This window comes from Pteronotus mesoamericanus, unplaced genomic scaffold (genome assembly GCF_021234165.1).
Source record: "Pteronotus mesoamericanus isolate MK-2021 breed Mesoamerican mustached bat unplaced genomic scaffold, CSHL_Meso_final contig_164, whole genome shotgun sequence".
Taxonomy (NCBI): domain Eukaryota; kingdom Metazoa; phylum Chordata; class Mammalia; order Chiroptera; family Mormoopidae; genus Pteronotus; species Pteronotus mesoamericanus.
Genome location: NW_026555065.1, coordinates 1,978,092 through 1,992,545, shown reverse-complemented (window position 1 = coordinate 1,992,545; position 14,454 = coordinate 1,978,092). Strand labels below are relative to the sequence as shown.

At 38.6% G+C, this 14,454-nt stretch overlaps 1 protein-coding gene across 7 annotated transcripts in view; it reads left to right on the top strand.

Moving 5' to 3' along the window:
- MAP2K5 (mitogen-activated protein kinase kinase 5) overlaps window positions 1-14,454 on the top strand; it is a 249,028-nt gene that overhangs the window by 1,293 nt on the left and 233,281 nt on the right. For all 7 annotated transcript variants that reach the window (XM_054565240.1, XM_054565238.1, XM_054565237.1 and 4 more), the window contains exon 2: window positions 5,843-5,891. In XM_054565240.1, coding sequence (XP_054421215.1) covers window positions 5,843-5,891 — 49 coding nt within the window. The remainder of the gene's footprint in view (window positions 1-5,842; window positions 5,892-14,454) is intronic.

Sequence of the window (14,454 nt, the reverse complement as noted above, 5' to 3'; positions counted from 1 at the left end):
CATATTGTACAAAAACAATCTGATTTCAGAGATATTAAAGAAGGGGGAAAATGTGCATTTTAGAATCAGTGATGCATTCTTGCTTTCATAATAAATATTCCGAATGTGTTTGATATAAAATCATGGAATGTAAGGGCACAGTGTAACCTGCTTGCAGGTCGCCTGTTGAGCCCTCTTATCTTTTTTGCAGATAGTTACTGAGTAGTGAGGTGAAATGACTTTTCCAAAGCTCTGTTGCTTGTGAGTTGGGGAGTCAGTACCAGAGCTCAGATTTCCTTACTCTTACTTAGTATTTATTTCTACACACTGTAGTGCCATTCTCATCTTTTAGCATTCATTTGAGTCAGACAATGTATTGTGCCCATTTTCTCGAATCACTGAGGTATCACTGGCAGAGCTGACATACCAACAGGCACATGGCAAGCACCAGATCTATAGTGGAACTTAGCTGCAAGATGAGATAGGGCTGGTGGAGGTTCTGGGCAGGAGGACTGTCTGTGATGCGGTTTTTGGTTGTTAATGGCTATCCAATCAAAATTTGATTTCTGTACTTCTGTTTTGAGTTCTGGATGTCATGGACCACTCAGACTATACAGATTTTCAGGTGTCTGGGCCAGGAGTGCAGAGGCTAGGATAAAGCAGCAGCCTCCACTCATGGACACCAAATGCCGTCCTTGTCTTTGCATCCAGAGCTCTCTGCACACTCACATGCACACAGGTTTTCCCTCATGATAAGGTTCAGAGTCCTTAATAAGGTCCTCTGGGCCCATCTAGATTGGCTCATGCTTGCCTGGCACTAGATTCATTTCTCATCACAGTCCAATGAGCATTTTGTGCTCTAGGCATTTAGAATTAACCTTGAGTTCTCCCAGATGCCCGCTCGGCCCCTCTTCAGCTGGCCAAATCCTACCCGTCCTTCAAAGCCCAGTTTCACTTTTACTTCATGCTAGTTTTGGTTACTTGCCCCTCCTCTGTGTTCCCACAGCTTTGTTCCAGCAAAGCACACAGGTTGTGTCATAATTTTGTCTCTACTAGGTGGTAAATTTCGGAGGAGATGGCCATCTCTGGTTCCCCTCTGTTTCCAGTGCTTCATAGGACCCTGAAATATTTGTTAATGAGGGAGCTTCAAAGAGGATGCATGCAATTATGGTTTTGTGGGCAGCACACTAGGTTTTGAATTTTAAAAAATTGGGTTTTATGGGTGTCTAACGTTTTGGTGTCTCGGGGCCGCACATTAAATACACAAACGTGTATTAATGAAAACTGGTGAGCAAAAAAAAAAAGGTTTTAAGTAAGTTTACGATTTCGTTTTGGGCTACATTCATAGCCATCCTGGGCTGCATGCGGCCCACAAGCCGTGGGTTAGACACCCCTGGAAGGCAAGCACCTCCACTAGCTAGGCAGATCACTCCACCTTTCTGAGCCTCAGTTTCCTTACTTGTAAAATAGGGATAATGATACCCACCTCAAAGACTTGTGAGAATTACATGAGATTGCCTCTATGATGAGAGAAGCATGAGCTTTCTTTCACTTATTTGAGAAGCCAGAAGTTATTAAGTAGAATGGTACAATGTTTAAAAACAAACTCTCGAGCCAGGCTTCCCAGGTTTAAATTGCTAACCCTAGCAGACCCATTTGGGCAAGTGTCTTTTTTGCCTCAGTTTCTTCATCTGTTACGTAAAAGAAAAAGGGCTGGGGGATAGGAATAGTGCCTACCTCCCAATGCTGAGGACTACTGGAGTTGATTCGTATAAAGCACTCAGAACAACCTGGAACGGAGTAAGTGCTCTGTAGTGGTGGTGTTATGGCATAAGGGATAGGGTCTGGGTCTTCTGATTCTCAAGTATCTCTCAGTTGTACTTTGGGTCAAGACTGACTGGCCTACAAGTAAACTGCACAAACGGTCCCACCGCCTAGAGCAGAGAGCGCCATGTGTCCTCACACATGCTTGCCCACGTAAGCACAGGAGCAGCATGTTTTGTCAGGAAGGCTGGATGAAGGGCTTGTGGCAGTGGCTGCTGCCCTGCCTCCTAGAGCTTTTCAAAGTCCTTGGGACTTGAAGCCCAGATCCTGGAGGGCTCCTCCGCGCTCTTTTCCAGGTTCATCTCATCTGCTCATCAAGAAATTGGCAAAATACCAACAGATACATCAGCAGCTCTGGCTGGGAACTTTACAAATTAAAGCCAAATGAAACCTGAAAGCATCTCCTTCATCTAATAAAACCCTCCTCACCCTAGTTTTCAAATGAAGGAAGCATGAACCCCAGAGGGGGAAAATGCTAAAGTCATACAGCTAAATTTTGGTAGAACCAGACACAGAAGCCAGAAAAAAAAATGTAGTCATTGAGTCAACTGTAACAGATTATTTTGGGACAGGAGTCAGTACTTGAGGGCCCCAGTCACAGCTCTGTCAAATAGTTTGGATACCCTGGGCAAGTCATTTGGCCTCTTTGGGCCTGTGCCCTTTGTCTGAATTAATTAGGGACTGGCTGCAACATGTAGTAGACCTACGTGGTGCTCAAGAGCAGAGACATTCGGGTTATCTGTTTTTCAGCTTTGTGTGTTTCTCTTCTTCCTTGGAGACATAGTCCACAGTTCTGGGAAAATAGTACATGAGTTCGGAACCTCCTGATTTAGCGAGTGGCAGGAGAGCATGTTACCCCTTTCCTCTTGCTGTTTCAATCCTGTCTCCCAAGTCCCAAGTCAGATTGCCCCCATCTGTGTGAAATTCCTGTTTATCCTGAGTCTAATTTTTCCTTCCTCCTGAGTTAGCAAATACTACTTGATACTTACTTTTTTTCTTTTTTTTTTTGGCTTGGCTTGGCTGTTACTATGTTGTAAGTACTCTGGATTGTTAATGTTCTAGATTTGTCTTTATCTCTGTGACCAGCTTATAATCTTCCTAAATCTTATTTTTCTATCACCTAAAGCTATGTGTTCTTTGTGCTCCTGATACTTTGTAGATGCTTACTTACACTTTTGGTCTGTCAGATTTTTGACTGATTTATTGAAAAGAGGGAGAAGGAAAGGATGAAGAAATGATAGTTATCAAGATATTCAAACAAGTTTTCTTTGAAACCTCTTTAGGGTAGGTAAATGTTATGTTGAAAAAAAGACTGGGTTGCTTCAAAATAAGTCACTTAAAATATAACTGGAAAATATGAATAAAATTGTTAAAGTGTCCTGCTTAGAGATGACCAGTAGATACCAATTTTCATACTTTTTAGGTTTGGTCATTATGATAGCTCCCTTCGATTCCTTTAACAAAACAAGATGATTCTCTCAGGCAGGTTTGCTTTTTCTTTCTCCTTTCCCCCGACATTAAATGTAAAGCACATCTGGCTCCTTGTTTATGTTGATGGGCAAAAGATGTCATTGCTGCTCAGTAGGGTTTTCAGCCAGTTATTAGAGATTTGCTGTTGGATGAGGTCTGCTATTTATAAGTAGGAAATGCCCTAAATGAGTCTGCTAATGCTGTAGAGTTCATATCTCAAGATTGGTTGAATGATCGGAGTTCCTGAAGTAACCAGTGATATCCTAGACTTGGAGGGTTGGGAGGAGAGTCCTCTGTGTTTTTGCTTTTTTGTTTTTTACCCATACTGGCTAGCAAAGGTCCTCAGTAAGTACTGTGGAAGGCTGAAGTAAGTGAATGAGTGACCGTCCTCTGCTGATTGTTGGGTACTGAAATTTAAGCTTTCCTTATGAGATCAGCTTTGTAATGTTCCAGTTGTCAGTGACTTGTTTTATTTAACAGACACTAATACAGGTATGTACTAGGTACTCTTCTAAGCACTTTACAAATATTAACTCATTTAGCCCTACAAGGTTGGTACAGTTATTATCCTATTTTACAGAGAAGGAAACTGAGGCTTTGCCACTCAGCTAGTGAGCGGCAGAGCCAATGTCCAGCCCTAACAGTTTGGCTCCAGTCCACACTCTCAGGCTTTACGCTGATGGCCTGTGTGCTTTATTTCATACTTGCTCTACAGTTTCCATTTACCTGTCAATATATATTCTCTTTCCTATTTTTATTTTTTAAATTTTATTTTAAGATCATGTTTATACTATTACAGTTGTTTCAATATTTTGCCCCTTTGCCCTCCTCCGCCCATCCCACCCTTCCCACCCCACCCCCTCTCCCACAGTCAGTTCTCACTCTGTTGTCTGTGTCCATAGGTCATTCATACATGTTCTTTGTTTAGTTTCTTCTAAACAAATATATATATATATATATATATATATATTTCCACCATTGTCCTCCTTCCCCATCCCCTCTTGTCAATAAATACTTTCTATGCACAGTGTAGACTTAAAATTTTTTTCATTTATTGATTTTTTTAGAGAGAGAGAGACTTCAGTTTGTTGTTCCACTTATTTGTGCATTCATTGGTTGATTCTCGCATGTGCCCTGACCGGGGATCAAACCTGCAACATTGGCATATCTGGACGACACTCTAACCGGTTGAGTTACCGGCCAGGGCTAGAAAGAATTATTATTTTTTTAACACTAAATTCTTTGACAAATAATTCCTCTGAAAGTTGATGTTTCACTTGCTAAGATGAGTCAGAGAGAAAAATCATCTCCTTTGGCCCTAAAAGTGAGAGCTGCTTAAGATAGTTTCCTTTGATCAATTTTATATGCAGATTTATTTTGGGGGGGGGGAAGAAAGCACCATAGAGGCAAGGCTATTATGCAAATTGACATTGCAGCAAAAGCTTCTAAAGAACTGCATTTAGAAGGAAGTTGCAGCCGCCACTCTGCTAAGTGCCCCGCTTGGAGGGGTTGTGGGCTCCCTGCTGAGAACTACTTCCTGCTGGTCTTGGCAGCCGGCTGCCTGGTGCCAGTTCTGGCACAGCCCAGGAGGGACGTTGTGGGCGTTGTGGCCGAGCTGCCCGAGAGCAGTGAGGTTTACGGGCCATTTGGGTTGAATGGACACAGTGGAGGATCACTTTTCCCAGAACTGACTAGCTCTTGAAGGTGCTCTGGGCCTCTTTAAGCTATCTCTGTAGACTAATTTTCAAGTGTTTTCAACTTCATAAATTCATTTAAACATTGATATCAGATTATATACAGTTTAAAAAAATTTATTGTAAGCTAGACCGCCTTAATTTTAGTGTCATTAAATATATATTTTTCAGTTGTTTGAGAATAAAGGTTGATATGAATTGTTTATATTAAATGTGGCTTTATAGGTTTATGTCATCACAGAAACTTGTTTTTTGAGCTTTTCCCACTATGAATGCAAGTCAGGGTGTTGCTAGTTACATATCAGGAATTACATTAGTTGAATGTCTACAATGTGTTAGGCTAGCTTATATTATACTTTTAATTTAATTTTTATATTACTTCTATAAGTATTATTGGACCCATATTGGAGGATAATTGGATTGAGGCTCAGAGAGGTTAAGTAATTTGTTCCCAGTCACACAGTAAGTGCAGAGCTGAGAGTCAAACCCAGGCCAGTCTGCCTCCCAAAGTCCTTACTCTTTCTACTGTAATACATTCCATAGCCTTCTATAGAAGAAACCAAATATTTTGTAAATACACAACAGTGTATTTTTATACACTGTTGAATTGAGAGTGAAAGATTATGTTAATATAAAGTAGAAAAGATTTTGTAAAGATTCCTCCTACCCCCAGCTCCTAACCCCACGTGGAGTAGAGCTTTAAGCTCTGGGTTTACATTGCTGGGCTAGGTGTGATTATGAGCTAATGTTTTTATAGTTTATGCCTACATCATGTCAAAAATCTTTTCCAGGTTCTCATATTTCCTCTAGGATTTGCCACATGTTAGCAATAAAGAAGATGGCTAATTGTGTTTCTTTATTCTTTCTCTGTTTAGGATGTGATAGGCCAGGTTCTGCCTGAAGCAACCACCACAGCATTTGAATGTAAGTTTGGCTGGTATACTTTGACTGTTTCCCTTCTGCAGTAATTTTTCAAAGGGCTTATGGGTTACATTACTTTAGAAACTGACAAAATCAGATTATTTATGATGATCATATGGTACATTTAAATATTTATAAATTAATGCAAGTTTAATGATGATACTCAACTGAGTAATATTTTCTTATTTAATCATATCTTGGGTGTGCATATTTCTATAATATAGCTTTAATTACCAACATGACCTTTATCTGCTCTTGCTCTTCACTGTAATAATATTGTGGCGTAAAATGAAACCTGTAAACTACCTGTAGGCCAGCGATTATTGATTAAGAGGTTTTAATCCATTGCTGCTTTATAACAGCAACATAGTAGAGCTTTTAAATGAACACTGAATAGAATAATTCTGTTTTAGTGGGAATTGGCAAGGCTGTTAGGTGATGTTAGCAACACCTCAGGGCTTTAGTCTTTTTTTCCCACCATCCTCCACACCAAACCAGTTGGCCTAGGGACTGGGGGCAGGGGCAGGGCACTAGAAAACTGGTTTTGACATGAGCCAGGTCGTTGCAGGAAAGGTCAGAATCTGAGTAATGTTGAGAGTTTAGTAAGTAGCTCTGGCATTGAGGAGGATAGTGGATTGTTAGTTCTGATCTTTTTTTTTGAAGATGAGGGCCACTTTCCATATGGAAAAGAATGTATGGCTTCTCCACATGATAGTGTACTTTTTGTTCTTATGGTTTAAGCAGATGGTTAATGACAAAGAGCACATTGTCCTCTGTTTTATTTATGTTCTCTTTGGAGGACAGTTTGGCAGTACTTACCAAAATCTAACATGTGTAAAACCTTTGACTCAGCAGATATACTTTTAGGAAGCTGTCCAACAGAAAGACCTAGACATATGTTGAATGCCCTTTAAACAAAGTGTTCATTGTGGAATTATTTGTATTTATGTATTTATTTGAATCCTCACCTGAGGATATGTTTATTGACTTTAGGGCGAGGGGAGAGAGAGAAACATCGGTTGGCTGCCTCCCATACGCACCCTGACCCGGGATCAGACCCGCTACTTTTTGGAGTGCGGGATGATGCGCCAATTAACTGAGCCACATGGCCAGGGCTGGAATTATTTTTAATAACAAAAAATTAAAAATAAGCTAAATACCTAAAATAATAGATTAATAAATTATTTATCCATAATTTGAATCATTGAGCAGTGGCTATAAAGAACGAGTTAGGATTTTATACATTGATGTGGAAAGATTCATGATATATTATTGAATAAACAAATAATACATGTGGTATGATCCCATTTTGTGAAAAAGCTAATCCCTCCTCCTCCCAACTTCATGAATATATTGAGAAACAAAGATCGGAAGTTGCCCACCACAGTGCTTTCCAGGGGTTTCCCCTAGAAAGGTGACGTGGGGGCTGGACTGAATGGACACTCTTTTTATTTTATATATTTCTCTATCGTTTAAATATTTTTCAGTAATTACTACATGTTTTTAAAGGCTACTTGAATAGAACTCTCAAAATAATTACTATTTTATTAGCTACACTGGACACTCTGTATACTACTGAAAAGTAGCACTTATATCTGAAATGCATATTAGTGTTGCAAGCACTTTAGACCCCTTACAGTAACTCGTTGGGGGTGCCAGGGGTTTCATGGATGGTCTGGTAGTTAACATTTGGAGTACTTACCGTTGCCACATGCTGTGCTAAGAGCATTCCATGGGTTATATCATTTTATTTAACCGTCACAAGATCCCCATGAAGTATTAATACTTTCACAGACTGTTATTAGCTCTGTTTTAGTTAAGGAAAGGGCATCTCTTAGCAACCTGCTTGGAGTCTTACAGCTAGTAAATGGTAAAGTGAAATTTCTGGAGTAGACTCTAGAGCATCAATATAAATACATATACATATTCAACCAGTGCTGAGACGTGTTTTGAGAGTTGTCGTAATGTTTGAAATCATGTGTTCTCATTGTTCTTAAGCGTGGCATAAAAGAAGCTTTGTACTTTCTACTTCTTGCTTTCTGCATCCCCCAAAGTGGCTCAACAGACCTGTGCCCCAAAGGCTTCAAGAGTTAAGTTCATAGTAGTAATTAGTAGTAATACTGATTACTTTAGCTATCATTTATTGATGGCCTCTCTGTGCCAGTCAGTGTACTACATGATTTACTTAGATTGTTGCTAATCTTTACAACAACTCTGTGAGGTAGGAAAATTATACCTGTGAGGAAATTGAAGCTCTGAGACATGAAGTGATTGCCAAAGTTGATCAGCTGGGAAGTGGTGGAGCTCAGATTCAAACACAGTTCTTTTTCAGTGTCAAACTTGTGCTCTTTATAACCACACGTCAAAAAGCCCGAGAAGTGTGTTCAGTATGTTTTATGTGGTTTATGAGTTATTTATGAGTATGATGGAACAACTTTTGAAAAGTTAAACTTTGATCAAAGAAATATTTATGGTATTATAATGAATATTGAAAAGTATACCTAGCTCTAACGGGGGAAAAAAACCACTTTAATTTCTAGGTTTAAGTTCTTTGACATCCCTTTCCTTTTTTTTTCCCCAACACAGCAGCAGCTCGATAGCCATCTGCATCTGAACCAGTTATAGGTGGGGAAAAAAACCCACAAAAACAAAAACACGCAGACAAAATAGTAGTTTTTTTGTGTTTAGGTTATTGAATGCTTTCCATTATAGACTTAAAGTCCTAAGCTGGTTTTTTCATCGTTGTTCCAAGAGACCTTATTTTCTGAATCAAAGATCTGAATGAAAAGGAATCTATGTAGAAACAGTTGGAAAGATGTAGTTTGTAAGCTAATTTATGATATTTTTTAGCTGTTTCAGTCGTTTATGTGTATGATAAAACAACTCGTGAAGACATAATACTTTAATCAAAGACATAGTTATGGTAGTATATTTATTACTGAAAAGTATATCCTAGCACTGATTGATTTCTTACACAAAAAGGGATTCTACTGTATTTAGTTATATGAATCTAGCAACAAGAGACAGGGCAGGCACCATCAGATTGACCTGTTTCACATAAATGTAGAGAAAAGGATTTAAGGAAGTGGAAAAGAGGGAAAAGTTCAGGTAATCTTACAGGTTCTTCAGCTCTGAGAAACCGCTGGTCCTCCAAATATGATTAATTATTCTGTGCACCTTTATGGGAGCTGGTTACCCTTTGGGCCTGCCTTCTTGTGGGTTGTATCTTTCCATTTCCTCACTAGATTTTCAATGACCTGGTGACAGGGACCATGTTTTATTTCACTTTTGCTCTCTTCTTAGTACTTAACTTAGTGGCTTGTAGAAACCCCCTTGTTGAATAAAGTAGAATGTTTTATATCTGTATTAAATGCATGTGACCTAAAGCCATGTAATTTGCTTTTTTGGATTATTTGTGCTATTGCCCAGGCATAGGATATAATTTGTTGGTGATGGACAATTCATGCTCCAAATTCAGATTCCCACAGTTGGCTCAGCCCTATGTCCTGAATGGACTTGAAGGTCAGCAGTGGCTGTATTCTTTCTGACTTTTGTCCCTGGGGATGGCATGTCTGAGAGTTTCTGAGCTGGGCTGGGGGAGGGGAGGAAGGCCCATTTGTGCTGAATTTACATCTTAGACTGATGGCCCTAAATCTCTTTCTTTTTACTCCTTGTTTTTTCTTCCTTATAAGAGCCAAAATGAAAGTACTTTTCAATAGCTAAGTGATTTTTTTAAATTAAGAAGATATAGATGATCTTTTAAAAACATTCAAATAGCATAGCATAAAGCAAAATGTAAAAGCCCTCATTTCCCTTAAGTCACTAGTTAACAGTTTCTTCTGTATCTCTACAGAAATCTTCTGTGTACACATTATATACTATACTGGAGCTAGTTTCTCCTGCCCGCACTTTATAGTATACACTGGGCCCCTTTCCAACATTAGTTTGTGCACAGCCTCATTCTTTTGGATGACCGCATTATGCTCAATTTTATCTATGGCTTAATTTATTTAACCTATTGATGGACCAGTTTTAAGTTTGTTACCAGTAATTTAGTATTGGAAAAAAATGCTGCAGTTACCAGCATTATTCCGTATCTTCCACATTGTGAGAATATACTTGTAGGATAAATTCCTAGGAGTTGTAACTACTGAGACAGAGTACCCATATTTTACATATTGCCATATTTTGCCATGTGTATTACATACTTTTGTGCCCAAATTTTTGAGGGAATAATAAGGATCTGCATTTTACATGGGTATAATGATTACATACTATAGGTATAATAATCTTGTGTATAATGTGCACAAAAACATGGGTGCGCATTGTACATTGCAAAATATGGTACTAGCTATTACTATGTTTCTGTTGAAAAGGTAGAACCAATTTACACTCCCAGCAACAATGTTTGAGAATGCCCATTTCTCTCTACCCTCACCAACTCAGCATAAGCAAACTTTAGTCAATGTCAGTTTGGTAGGTGAAAAACATTAATTATTGTTTTATTTTGTATTTCTTCCATTATAAATGAGGCTGAGTGTTTTTTCATTTGTAATTTGGTGATTTGTATTTAATTTCTGTGAAATATTACCTTTGCCAATTTTTCCATTAGGTTATTTGTCTTTTTCTGATTTAAGAGCTTTCCAATATTAAGAAGATTGGCCTTTGTCTTACATGTTACAGATATTTTTGTGTAGTTTACTTCTTTTCTTTCAACTGGTTTTGGTCTTTTTTCTTTTCCCCTCTTTTGTTTCCATGGAGAAGTTTAAGATTTTTACATGGTCAGTTTATCATATTTTCCTCTGTGACTTCTAGATTTATGTCAAGCTTAGAAATGTCTTCCATGTTCCAGGATATTGAAAAACATTCATCCATATTTTTTTCTACTTTAATGGGGTTAAGCATGTTCATATGTGTATTAGTGTTGTTTTTTGTTTTTTTTAACAGCATGCATTTCTGTTACAAAGGGGGTTTTTTGATACTATATTCAGTTTATTTTGGTGAAAGTTGTCAGATGGAGATAAAACTTTTATTTTTCAAGCAGATAGGCAATTGACCCCTTATCAGTTATTGAATAATTTGTCTTTTCCCAGATGTGAAAATACTTCTGAGATGAGGCTAAATTCCATAACCATTAAAAAGTCTTGTGTATTTGCGTATATGGACCTTATATATGTTGTAGGAGCTTGACATTTATATAAGCCCAAAGACCGTGCTGATTTTCAGTTTTATTAACAGGTTAATGAGTATACTAACACATGAGGTAATGAAAATCAACTATGCCCTCTAATGAGTTCTCTGAACAGATCTGTTACATGCATTCCTCTCCTTGATTTTTCTGTAGACAAGTTACTGCTGTAAAATGACTGTTGGGCTGGTTGCTAGATCATAAAATCTTACTGGTTACTTGAAAGCCTGCATAGACAAATGCTGATTTCTACCTAGAAATAACATATAACACCGCTTTCCTGTGACACTCTGACCACATGTTTTGCTCTGTAGCTCTCAAAATACCTTCATACTTGTCAGTATGAAGATACTGGTTCAGAAAAATGGCTATAGAATAAATCTTTACTTATGTCCTTCTTCAACCATGACCTTTTTTTTTTTTAATCCTTACCCAATGATATATGTCCATTGATTTTAGAGAAAGAAGAAGGGAAGGAGGGAAAGGGTGGGTGGGTGAAGAGAGAGAGAGAGAGAGAGAGATTGAGTGATGTGAGAGAGAAACATGGATCAGCTTCCTCCTGCATGCTCCCCGACCGGGAATCAAACCCACAACCTAGGTATGTGCCCTGACTGGGAATCAAACCCAGGACCTCTTGGTGTATGGGACAACGCTTCAACAACTGAGCCACCCGCCCAGGGCGTGACCATTTTTATACTCATTTCTTATCGAATAGAATACTTTTCACTTGTTTTATAAATTTCTGGACAGGTATTTTGGGTGGAAATTTTAAAACCAGTACATGATATTTCATTTTAAATTTGGCATTATATGACCATTTAAAGCAAAATTGCAATTATGTGAGTTATATATGAATTATATAAATTCTTTAGAGTATAGAAAACAATTATAGCCGATTACTGGAAAGATACTTGTAGGAGGCACTCCTCATGTTCAAATAACAAAGGCAATCTCATTACAAATAGTTACCCCCTGGCCAGGTGGCTCGGTTGGTTGGAGCATCATCCTGTACACCAAGAAGTTTGCGGGTCAGTCCCCAGTCAGGGAACATACATAGGTTGCAGGTTCAATCCTTGGTCCGGGTGCATGCCAGAGGCAACTGATTGGTGTTTCTCTCTTACATCAATGTTTCTCTCTCTTTCTCCCTTCCTCTCTCTCTAAAAATCAGTAAACATATCCTTAGTTGAGGATTTAAAAGAAAAAAAGAATGTTAGTGTGAGAACCCCTTTTTGCTTTGAAGAAAAGCCTAAGTCATAAAATATATGGAAATCATAAAATATTTGGAAAAGTGACATTTATTTTCTTAAACTATAGTATATGTAAAAGATAAGTGGTTGCTTATAAGTAAAACTAGGTAGGTTAATGAAAAGTTGTGAGTCACAATAGACCTACACTGAGTCTAAAAAATTATTTAACAGGTAAGAGTTACTTGTGCATTCTAGAATTTGAGATGATTTGAAGAGAGCTTTAAGTTATTAGAATTGTGGTTCCAAATATTTTTGATATAAAAAGTCCAGAGCCTTTTTAATCTCATCAGAGTAGCTGTTTATGAGCAGTCTTGTTATTTTGCATGAGAATTAAGAAGTTTAATTCCTTTCCTCAAGCATTAGGCTGATTGTTCCTTGAAGGCAGTAGAAAATACTGCTCATTTTTGAATCCCTGGAAAGCTTATCATAGTACATGACTAATAGTACTCACTCAATATTTGTTTCTGGAACACATGGATGTTTGAAGAAATGAAGTAATAGGACAAGCTTTTCAAATCTCACCCCCCAGCAAATTCTGTTACCTCTATCTTCTGTGTGATGACTACTCAAATTCTCAGCTTGGTTTAGGCCACCATCATAATCTTACCTGACCTAGATTATTCATTGATTTCCTAACTGGTCTCCCTATTTCTGCTTTTGCCTCCATACACCAGCCAACGTGATCCTTTTAGAAATTAAGTGAGATCGTAACACTCAAAATGCTCCAGTGATTTCCACCTTACTCAGCAGGAAGAGCCAAGTCCTTCAAATGCCCTACCGGGCTCTGCATTTTCTCATCAGCCCCCAGCTCTTCCACCATTACTTCTTTGAACTCATCTATTTCTCTCCCTCCTCTCATTCTGTTCCATTTACTCTGAGTTTCTTTCAGTCTGTCAGACATGCCAGATATTCTTCTGCCTCAGGGCCTTTGCACGGGAACACACTTTCTGCCTGGAACACTGTTTCCCCAGATATCTGTACTGCCCAAACTCCTTCATTCCCTTTAGTCTCTCTCAACTAAAGGGAAAGCTCCATGGGACCAGGTTTTCTTTTTCTACTGTTACTGTCCCCAGTGCTCAGAAAATTGCCTGCTACATAGTAGACACATATTTGTTGAAGAGAAGAAGGGAGCAAAGAACTGAAGAAGGAATCAGGAGATGGGAGGCATGAAACTAAGTAAAAACTCATGGATATGAAGATTTGGCCATACAAACTAGCCTCTTGTCCTATCCGGATCTTAAATTCCACAACCAAGAAGGGCTCTACATTTGACAACTTTTCTTTCTTTTTTTAAAATTTTATTTATTGATTTTTAGAGAAAAGTTAAGGAAGGGAGAAAGAAAAGGAAGGAAACATCAATTGGTTGCCTCTTGCATGCCCCCAACTGGGGCCCTGGCCTGCAACCCAGGCATGTACCCTGATTGGGAATGAACCGGAGGCCTTTTGGTTTGCAGGCCAGCATTCAATCCACTGAGCCATGCCAGCCAGGGCTTAAAAACTTTTCTGGTAATTTCTTCTCTTGATGTCTTTCTAACCTCTACAATTATGTTTTCATGTCTTTCCTCTTGCCTTGGAAAAATGTCTTTTCTGTAGTTCTAATTGACTCTCACCTGGCACCAAAGGAATTGACAAATGACATATAATGTATTGCCTTAACTTTCTGTTGCTCTTTGTAGAAACTAGATTGTTTCTCTTCAAAGCCCACTTGAGTCCTGTCACTGCAGTGGATGCTGTTTGGCTGAGACCTTCAGCGTCTGCTGTTTACTTGGTAGGCACTGAGCTTGCCATTCTGGCCGCCCTTACCTGAGGCTGCCTCTCCTCCTCTATTGGGTCTTTATGTTCCTTCTCTTGGTTTCTCTTTTGGATTGCATGTTGCCTCAAATAAAATTGCTAACAACATATGGCCTGTTATGATTCTCTTCCCAAACTCTGCCATTTTGTATATTTGTGACACACTGCAGATTTTGTGAAGATTGCTTCATAATATTTGTTTACCATCTGCTGCACTCTATTTGGTATCTTGCTAGGATTTTTTCCTCCATTTTAAGTGACATTAACAAAATCCAGCCAGTACATAGACTTTCTGGTTCTACTTTTGCTTCCCTAATGTGCTGGAAAATCATATTACTAT